At 43.1% G+C, this 10,931-nt stretch overlaps 1 protein-coding gene across 1 annotated transcript; it reads left to right on the forward strand.

Annotated features, from left to right (window-relative positions):
* Positions 1 to 1,601: 1,601 nt before the first annotated feature.
* Positions 1,602 to 3,010, forward strand: LOC125545208 (AT-hook motif nuclear-localized protein 23-like). Its single transcript, XM_048709132.1, has one exon. The coding sequence runs from the start codon at positions 1,797 to 1,799 to the stop codon at positions 2,769 to 2,771; it is 975 nt and encodes a 324-aa protein (XP_048565089.1). The 5' UTR covers positions 1,602 to 1,796; the 3' UTR covers positions 2,772 to 3,010.
* Positions 3,011 to 10,931: the final 7,921 nt, after the last annotated feature.

Here is a 10,931-nt window from a genome sequence, read left to right on the forward strand (position 1 = left end):
GTTGGGGGTTGTCTTGACAAACATCGCCCACCAATACCACCGACAAGGTAGTGCTGCATGTTGTAGCCATGCCTATTGATGGTATAGTTGCATTCCAAAGCATTGCCGTAACAATTTGCAAACAATAGAGAAGATGTGCTTGTGAGACCATGACATGCTCAAGAAAAGAGTGTCAAATCCAGAGGTTTTGAGATGTAAATGCTTCAAGAATGATGGCATGAGTTTTAACACGGCCCGTGGTAATTCCCATGTTGAGAATACAAGCAGTTCTTCTATTTTCAGTGCATGCAATTGAGGGATATAAGCATATGTGAAAACCCTCTTCGTTCTCCAAGTGCTAAACGCCTTGATATGTCCTTTGGCATTTGGTTCTCTCAAGTACTTCATTTCAAATGCGCATTCACCATTGCAATAGAAAATCTGGCCATTTGCTTTCAAGCGTGTGCTCACAGGCATCCAGAGGTACTCATTCCACTGGGTCCGTGGGAAGGGGGAGGGGGCGGCAGCGGCGTCGGGCTCCAAGAGCGGAGACGGAGAGAGGAGGAGGAGATGGTCCGTGGGATGGGGGAGGGGGCGGCAACAGCGTTGAGCTCCAAGAGCGGAGACAGAGAATGGCGTCGTGATGGACGTCCAGACTACTTGACTCGTTCCGCCGCTTGATTTTAACGCTCGCTTGGTGATTCCGGACACCCTTTCCAAAGTAGAAGTCCGCGTTGAAGATATAGAAGTGTCTGAATAGTTCGGTCCGAACATTTGAAAACAAAATAGGGTCGGTGCTGGAGATGGCCTCGTCGGAGAGCGGGTAGATATCAGGTGATGCCATCCTTCACATGCTCCCGTGTTCTAAAAATTGAATAGTCACATTTAGGTGTTTCAAATAATTTCATGAACATTTGTGGATGTTCACATGACATATGTCTATAACCCATAAAATATTCATATCCAAATTCAGAACACATATTGAGAAACAAAAAAGGCAAATTTGGAATGAATAGCGTCAAAAGAAGACAAGACATGAATAGTATCATTTTTAGGGCATGTAGTCACATGTCTTATGAAAATTCAAAAATAAAATCAGATTTTTTCAAGACATTTAAACGTGACTTTTTAAAAATTGATGCATGGTAGCAAGAGAAGGGTGGTACTCCCTTATCCGTAATGTAGTGCATATAGATTTTTTGGAAAATCAAACTATACAAACTTTAACCATGTTTATACAGAAAACTAATTATATATACAATATGAAAATACATCTTGTGATGTATCTAAGGTTATCTATTTGGTATTCTAAATTTATATCTTTTTTCTGTATAAACTTTGTCAAAGTTTATACAGTTTGACTTCTCCAAAAATCTATATGCACTGCATTGTGAAATGGAGGAAGTATCACATGAGGTTTTACCCTTCGGAGGGCTTCTCTGCACAGCTACTCCTACATTTCATGGAGAAATGGAGAGGAGGAGGCAATCAAGTAGTATAGCTTAGCTAGATCCCTAACAGAAGGCCTGGGAGGGGAAAGGGAAAGGCAAGCAGGGAAGAAGATGCCAGCCAGCCAGCCAGCCAGCCAAAGTAGTACTTGCACCAGTACCACTCCACTGAAGTAGAAGTACTAGTATAGTCAGGGTCAGGCAGCGGTAGGGCAGCTCCCTCCCCTTCTATATTCTCCAATCAACGCCCAGAGAAAAAGGAGCCAGGAAAAGCAGCCGCGAGGTAGAGGAAAGGAAGAAACATCAACTCCACCTCCACTCAGAGCAGTGCTCTCCTCTCCTCTAACGGTGAGAGAGAGGATCGGAGAGATGGCGTGGTGGGCAGGGAGCATGGGCGGCCTGGATCTCCGCAACCACCTGGCGCAGTTCGGCGGCCCAGCCCCTGCCGGCGGCGCTGCCATGGGCGGCGCCGAGCAGGCCCCCACCACACCAAACAGCAGCGGGAGCAACAACCACGACGACTCCTCCGGCGCAGCGCAGGACTCCCCCACCGCCGGCGCCGGCGACAACTCCCCTAACCCCAACGCCGCCATCTCGGGCTCAGGCCCATCCGGCGGAGGCAGCGGCGGCGGGGGGTCGTCGTCGGGGCGGCGGCCGCGGGGCAGGCCCGCGGGGTCCAAGAACAAGCCCAAGCCGCCCATCATCATCACGCGGGAGAGCCCCAACACGCTGCGCTCCCACGTGCTGGAGATCGCCAGCGGCGCCGACATCATGGACGCCGTCGCCACATTCGCGCGCCGGAGGCAGCGCGGCGTCTCCGTGCTCTCCGGCAGCGGCGTCGTCGGCAACGTCACCCTGCGCCAGCCCGCCGCCCCGCCCGGCTCCGTCGTCACGCTCCACGGCCGCTTCGAGATCCTCTCCCTCTCCGGCGCCTTCCTCCCGTCGCCCTGCCCGCCTGGGGCCACCGGCCTCGCCGTCTACCTCGCCGGCGGGCAGGGCCAGGTCGTGGGGGGCACAGTCATCGGGGAGCTCGTCGCGTCCGGGCCCGTCATGGTCGTCGCGGCTACCTTCTCCAACGCCACCTACGAGCGCCTCCCGCTCGCCGATGAAGAGCTTGGCGAGGCGGCCGCGGCGGCCACCGGATCCGACGGCATGCAGCTGCCGGACGGGCCGGCTCCGGGAGGAAACGGCGGGATGGGTGCGGCCGTCGGCGTGCCCGGACTGCCAGACCCGTCGTCGATGCCATTCTACAACCTGCCGCCCAACCTGCAGATGCCTAATGGCGGCGGTCAGATGGCGCACGATGTGTTTGGTTCCTTCCGGCCGCCACCGCCGGCCTTCTAGCTCTAGCTAGCTAGCGAGCGAGGTGTTTCGACTCTCGATCCCCCTCTTTTTCTTCTTGTTCCTTTCTTCTTTCTTTCCAGCTTCAATGCTTCATTCACATATCAGTGTTGTCATCTCCCTGTTTTGTTTTAGGTGTTGCTATACTGTTTAATTACTATAGTTAGATTTGATTGTTTGCCAGTGCGCTTAATTACTACAGTAGCTCATGGATGAATCAAGGAGAAACTGCAATTTGGTCTCGTGGTGACTAGCGAGTACAGTTTCGTTTCTTTGTTGAAGTTTTAAGTGTGCGTCTAAGTTCTCATCCAGAAACTCATATCTAACTCCTATATACTATTTGAGAGACTCATCTAACTCCTACAGTATTTGATCTTGCACGGAGACTCGTATGATTTTTTTTCTTTTATTTCCTTGCTTGATTAAGTAAATAGCGTGAAAGTTAGATGAGACTCTGTTAATTCTCATTTTGATGGGAATTAGCAAATCTGAAGTTTTAAATAGCCGGATATAGCGCATTTGCGTTTGGCATCATGTATAATTTAATTATCGGCTTCAAATGTTTAGCGTGTCTTGAGGTTGCCACTATTTATCATTGCTCGCTATTTAAAACTTTGATCCGAATACTATCTATCATATGGTAGGCCACGTGCCATGTCGTGGTTTTTCTCTTAGACTTTTTTCTCCCCAAAACCGGTTGAATGGAACCCCGTTTCTTCTACGTCTTCGCCCCGCCGGTCCTGTTCATCTCTCGTCCAAACCATGCCACCCATTCGTTCTTTCAGATATCCTCGGACGACACAGGAGTGTCATCGTCAACGATCATCAAGACCGGAGATGCAGTTGGTAAACAAATTGTTTACCCTCCAATGTTTGATCTTGTAGCTCAGCTTTTCGCGTTGGTTATGTTTATTTATTTGGCTAGGGGTAGATTTCTTTTGGTGTTGGATGGATTGTCTTAGTCAATGTATCAGGGTGAGGCAGTGGTTTAGGACAGACCATCTTTTATTAGCAAGTTATGTTTTGTTAATTAGCTTCCTTGTTTAGTACCTGGATGCAACCACAATAGCCCATCAATAGTTGAAATACATGATTAAGCACGCTTTGCTGTTCCTGGGAACATGTAGATGTAGGTTTGATATGCGTTGGGAACTCTGAAGTAGATATGATCTCACAGTAGAACCGAGACATGGATCGGCCCAAATTCTACATTTCTACCCATAGCTCACTGAGAGGCCCACTCTTGATATAACTGATGTATAATAAACATACAGAAGGAAATAATGCATACTGTTGAAAAATCAGTACTTCAAAACCTTGGTGGACCACTGTGCTATTGCCAAATTATTTGTAGATAACAAAATAATCAACATACAAATAGAGCATCAACATAAGAAGATCTGCAAGTAGCAGCTAAAACATTGGTTCAATTATATAATGAAATACACACTACCACATGACAATCATTATCAAGACATCACATAATGAAACACAAGTCACTCTATTACAAACTTTCATCTTCCCTAGGCAATTAGACATGCTACCAGCTAGTATATCAGAGAAGATAACAGAAGTGAATAGAATATATTATGAAGAAAGTGACAATGAACAACAACCTCTCTCCAGTTCTAGTTGCAATGAAGCTTTCGATGATACCTGATCTCCAATTCCCAACTGTAGGTGCGTGAAAGAGATTATGCACTTACAAATCCAAATAAATGTTAAATAGTATTCCCTCCGTAAACTAATATAAGAGCGTTTAGAATACTAAAATAGTGATCTAAACGCTCTTATATTAGTTTACAGAGGGAGTATGTTATATATATATATATATATATATATATATATATATTAATTGAATAGTATGTGAAAACAACCGTTAAGACGCCATCTTATATTCTTGTCTTTCTTTAGCATGCACAGAGAAATTATTCCCACTGAACCGGAATTTCTTGGTGCTTTACTAACTTTATGGTCACATCATATATGGGGAGTAACTTGGATTAGTAACATGCATATGTTACTAGTCTATGTTAATACCTCCATAGTGCGTAATGTCATAGATGTGATAACATAGAGGGCTTCATTTATTACTTTGTAGACTCATTTTACATTGGGAACCGCTATGTGATGGTAACATGTTACTCCATTTGCATCTCTCCTCATTAATTACTTGCCACATCATATTGCTTGCCTATGTGGCATGCATGTTACCACCTACTCCCACTATGAGCAGCCTAATAATATGACTAACATCACACATACTAATAAATGAAGTGTTGCATGACATCACACATATGTTACTCCCTCTATGAAGGTAGTAACATGGACTGGTAACATATGCATTTTACTAGTCGAAGTTACTTCCCACTGTGCCTAGTCTAGGTTAATAGACACCTCTTCCCACTTTCACAAGTTGCATAGCATAAAAATGACAAAATGGTACCGATATTTGCGAATCTACTAAAGGTCTCTCGATTTTTATCTTTCTCTATTAATCATGATGAAGGATATAATAATCTGAAATCCAATAGCTTAAAACATTTTAGATGGTCCACTTACATGCACCAAAGACAAAAGTGTGAAGCGACGGATATGAGGTGAAGCAACATAAATTACCTTATGTGGTATTTGAGATGTGGCGACGAGGTAGATTGGAAACAAAAACCACCAAAATAACCAAAACTCAAGTTCGACCGAAGTCTATATATATATCACATGTAAGGGCTTCCGTATTAGTTGAAGCTGGGAAACTTCAGAAGTACTTTTGGTGTTTCTTTACTTTAACTTCATGATGAAGATTATTTATTCTCGTCGAGCTGCACTTTTCTCCCGCTCACTCTTTTCACAAGAAAAGCTTTTCTTCAAAAACACACAGTTCTTAGTGACATCAATTTTTGCTATTTTTATGCACACTTTTAAAAATTGTTCAGCAATTTTGAAAATTGTTCTTTTCATATTTTTGTTCACATCTTTAAGATATGTTTGCGGTTAAAAAAGTATTCATGAATTTTAAAAATGTTTGTGGTTGCAATTTTTTCCATAGTTTTCAACAACCGATAGGAATTTGTTACTAATTTTAAAAAATGTAATGTATTTTTTCACAATTTTCATAAACAATTTCGAATTGGATAATTGTTGACAAATTTTCATGTTGATTGGTCATGATGAAATGTAATTTGTTTCAATAACAAAAGCATTCAAAATTGAAAAAAACCACGTGGTCATGGATGCATCCATTGGGCTAGTCCGGCGACAGGTCCTTCCGTTTATCGCCCTTTTGTTACAGAAAAAACTCTAGAAAATGTAAACTTATCAAAAAACTAAACAACTTGGCATGGAGCCTTCAATTAGTCATAGAAGGCCATGAAAAAATTGGGGCCATTTGACATATGTCAAGAAATAACGCGTTCGCAAACGGTCCCTTCTACCCTGTCCGAACACTCTCCGTTAAACATGGTATATTTTTATACACAATAAAATTACCTCAACTTTTGCCCATGGTAGACATCCATGTCCAGTTTGAACGACTCCGGACACTATATGCAAGTTGCGACATGTCTGGCCATTTATCGATCTTTTTCACACAGAAAATCATAGATAATGTAAAACTTGTCGCAAACCCAAACAACTTGGCATAGTGCCTTGGATTGGTCATACAAGGTCATGAAAATAAATTAATTAGGGGCATTTAACAGATGCCGAAAAACAACAGGCTCTCAAACAAATCCTTTCGGCCTACACAAACACCCTCCTTTGAACATGGTCTATTTTGGACAACCTACGAATGACCCCAACTTTTGGCACCAAGATGGCATGCTACATGCCAATGATAGGCATTAATGTCCAGTTTGAACGACTTTTGACATCGTATGTAAGTTGCGTCACATCTGGTCATTTATGGGCCTTTTTTGACCAAGAAAATTCCGAAAAATATATGCAAAACTTGTCGAAAACCAATATAACCTGGCATGATGTCTTGAATTGGCGTTATAAGGCCATGCAAACACTAGGACCATGAAGGATGTCGAAGAACACTTTTCTCTCAGACGGACCCTTCTCGCCTATCCAAACACTCTCTGTTAAACATGGTCTACTTTTGGACATGCATGAAATGGTCCTAACTTTTGCCACCAAGGGAGTATGCCCGTGGTAGGCATGCATGCCTAGTTTGAATGATTTTAGACACCGTATGCAAGTTGCAACACATTCGCTTAAAATGGTGCTTTGGATTGGTCATATAAGTCCATGAATATATAGGGTCCATTTCACGGACGACGAAAAACATCGTGCTCTCAAACGGACCCTTCCGGCCTACCAGAGCACCCTCCGCTTAAAATGGTCCTTTTTGGACATCCATGAATTGATCCCAACTTTTGGCATGAAGTGCATGAATTCTCACATTGTGCGCAAGTTGCGACACATTCGGCCATTTATATGTATTTTTTCACTGAGAAAACACCAAAAAATGCAAAAATTGCTGAAAGCCAAAACAACCTGGCATGGTGCCTTGAATTGGTCATACAAGTACATGAAAAAAATTGGTACTATTTGACAGATGTCAAAAAACGACGTGCTCTTAAATCGGACCCTTCCGGCCTACCCGAACATGCTACGCTGAACATGGTCTATTTTTTGACATCCACGAACCCACCTTTTTTCCACCAAGGGGCATAACCATGGTAGGAATCCATGCCCGATTTGAATGACTTTCAACACCATATACAAGTTGTGACACGTACGACCATTTATCAGCCTTTTTCATCGAGAAAACTCTAGAAAACGCTAAACTTGTCCAAAACCAAAATAACCTGTCATGATGCCTTGAATTGGTGATACAAGGCCATGGAAAAATTGGGGCCACTTGAAGGATGTTGAAATACAATGCACTCACAAACGGACTCTTCCGGCCTACCAAGACACTCTGTAAAACATGGTCTACTTTTGGAACACATCAAATGATCCCCAACTTTTGCCACCAAGGGGGCATGCCCATGGTAGGCATATATGTCTAGTTTGAACAACTTTCGACATAGTATGCAAATTGTGACACTTTTGGCCATTTATCGACTTTCCCCCTCGATAAAACTACAGAAAATGCAAAAATTGTCAAAAACCAAAACAACTTGCGATGGTGCCGTGAACTGGTTATGCAAGTTCACGAAAGAAATGGGTCCAATTCACGGATGTCGAAAAACAACGTCCTCTCAAACGGACCCTTCCGGCCTACCTGAACACCCTCTGCTTAACCTGATCTTTTTTGGACATCTATGAAATGACCTCAACTTTTGGCATGAAGTGGGCATGCCCATAGTAGGTATACATGCCTGGTTTGCACAAATTCAGACATCGTATGCAAGTTGCACCGTCGGCCATTTATTGACATTTTTTCACCAAAAAAACTCAGAATATGCAAAATTGTCGAAAACCAAAATAATCTGGCATGGTGCCTTTAATTGGTCAGATAAGTACATGAAAAAATTTGAAACCATTTGATAGCAAAATTATGTTATATGCAAATTGACAATGAAATAATTAAGGAATATATTAAAATTCGGGATGACAAGTACTTTAAAAAATAAATCAAACAATTAATTAAAATGAAAATTATTAGTAAAAAATGACGGCACCAGCTCGTGTTGCCCAGCACTAGCCCAGCATGCTGCGCTTACTATGCCGGTCCATGCGCGTAGCATGCGACACGCTCGCCCGTCCGTGTAATCCCAGCTCGCCGCGCGAGAGGCGAGCCGACCGGCTTAAATAGTCGGCCGAGTCCCTACACGTCGAGCTCCTCTCAGATTTTTTTTTTTTGAGAAAGCCTGCTGATTTATTCACTTAATGTAACAGTTACAGGGATGACAGCAGGATTATGAGGGTGCCCCAACCAGAGATGGCGACCCTGATCAAGCCCAAGGGCATGTCTAGCGAGCTTATGCGACTCTACGTTAGATAATCTAGACTCAAGAATATAAATACAAGAATTGAAAATAGTTTGCCAAGACCTAATTTCTTTTATCACTCCTCCATAGTTTCCTCCAGATGACTCCTTGATATGCTTCACCACCGTCGAGCAGTCGGATGCGATTACTAGATCTTGGAGCCCCAAGTCTTCCGGCAAAGATAACGCTTCATGACACGCGATTGCCTCCAAGCTCGCCGGATCGATCAGTCCTTTGATAACAAATGCCGAAGAACCCATATATTCGCCATTGTGGTTCCTGCATACAGCCGCTGTAGTGCCCCGGCCTTGAAATACCGCTGCATCAACATTTATTTTGAATTTTCCCTCCGGCGGAGCTATTCACCTGTTGGATCGGCTTTTGGGGTGGTGCTCCTCCTCTCTGGACATCGCCCTTATTTTGAATCTCCCTCAACTCTGAAATGAACTGAGATATGAACAGGTGTGTAGACAGCGGGCTTTGATTAATGCCTTCATGAATTAGTTTCCTACGTGCAGTCCAAATAGCCCACAACGTGACAGAAACTTTGATTAACTTTTCATGCGTCAATCTCTCCAGCATTGCAAACAACCAATTTTTAGCGTTCTGCTCAGCGTTGTCAATCAATACATCGAGCAGCTCCCGATCAACTAGGCACCAAACACACCGTGCCATTGTGCATTCCAGTAGGCTATGACGCCAAGAATCTGGCATGCCGCACACAGCACAAGTGCATGTAATAGACATATTCCTTCTCATCCGCACATCTTCTGTTGGAATTGATTTTTGAGCCAACCTCCACAAGAACATACGAAGCTTCGCTGGCACAAATACCTTCAATAATTTTACCCAAGTTTTCTCCTCTTCTTTTCACTAGTAGAAAAAGGCCTATTTGTCCCGGTTTATAAGGCCCATCTGTCCCGGTTGGGGAACCGGGACTAAAGGGTCGTTACTAATGTCCTAGGCCTTTAGTCCCGGTTCTTATACCAACCGGGACAGATGGGCCTCCACGTGGCCGCTCCGGCGAGCCCAGACAGGAGGGCCTTTGATCCCGGTTGGTAGCACCAACCGGGACCAATAAGCTTCCAAGCGTCAGCATTTCAGCGGCTGTTTTTTTTTGAAAGGAGGTGGTTTAGGGGTTTTGGGGGTTAATTTAGGTTCATATAGGTAGCTAATAGAGATATGTGTCCTCTCTTATATATCTCCGTGCTACTGCTACTGCTATGCCTAAATATGACTTAGATTGAAGTGGGGCAACATGTGGTGCATGTCGAAAGTAATTCTAATCCTAACTTGATTAAGTTTAGATTGTACTACTTTCGACATGCACCACATGCATGTTGCCTTCACTTCAATCCAATCCATGTTCATTTCACCCACAGATATATAATAACTCTTCATGCTCGCATCATGCATCATCATAATAACAAGTCATACTAATCATCATCATACAACTTCTACTCGTTATTAATAACAAGTCATACGATCATCATCCTCATAGTCATCGAACCAACCCTACTTAATTGTTCTTAGCACATGATCATCAGTATTAGGTAGGACCTAAATGCCCTCTTTAAGGTAAAATAGAATAAAGCAAAATCGACCCTGACTCTTCATTATGGAGAATGGAGATCATCCTGTCTCCAATTCTTGCGCTTCGCTTCCTTTTGCTTCCAAGAACTTCCTTATGACTGTCCATACATTTTTTTCCATCCTTTGATTTGCATGTCTCCACTTCTTTTAGAAATCTGGTATGGACAGTTGAGATTAGTAGGATGACCTAGCTGTATGTTCAAAACATTAAGGCTACCTTTCTGATACATCAAATGAGACACACAATTCTCTGGGATTATCTGTTGAAAAACATAGTAATAACTTCATAGTTAGCAATGATGTACTAGTTTTAGAAGTATGCAAAAGATGCACGGATGTCGTAATAGTAAAAAATCTTACCAGGGTATCTCCATGGTAGTTACCGCAGTTGAACACATGCACTAGTGGCGCGTATTGACCATAATGTTGAGGAGTTTGATTGTAGATATTGTAATTCTCAATGTCAGTACAAAATCTGACCAGATGATTTTTCTCCTTATAAGTTAATTCGGAGCCATCGGTGTATTGGGTTTTGTCTACCATCTCCCGCACATTCTTTAAAGAATGAAAATAAGCTGTCAATGGAAATAAGATGTCAACTATTTTGAAATAAACAATATAAATGAGCTAA

Source organism: Triticum urartu, chromosome 1 (genome assembly GCF_003073215.2).
Source record: "Triticum urartu cultivar G1812 chromosome 1, Tu2.1, whole genome shotgun sequence".
In the NCBI taxonomy this organism is placed as follows: Eukaryota; Viridiplantae; Streptophyta; class Magnoliopsida; order Poales; family Poaceae; genus Triticum; species Triticum urartu.

Coding starts and splice junctions, on each gene's coding strand:
- LOC125545208 (XM_048709132.1), top strand. CDS start 1,797: ATGGCGTGGTGGGCAGGGAGCATGGGCGGCCTGGATCTCCGCAACCAC.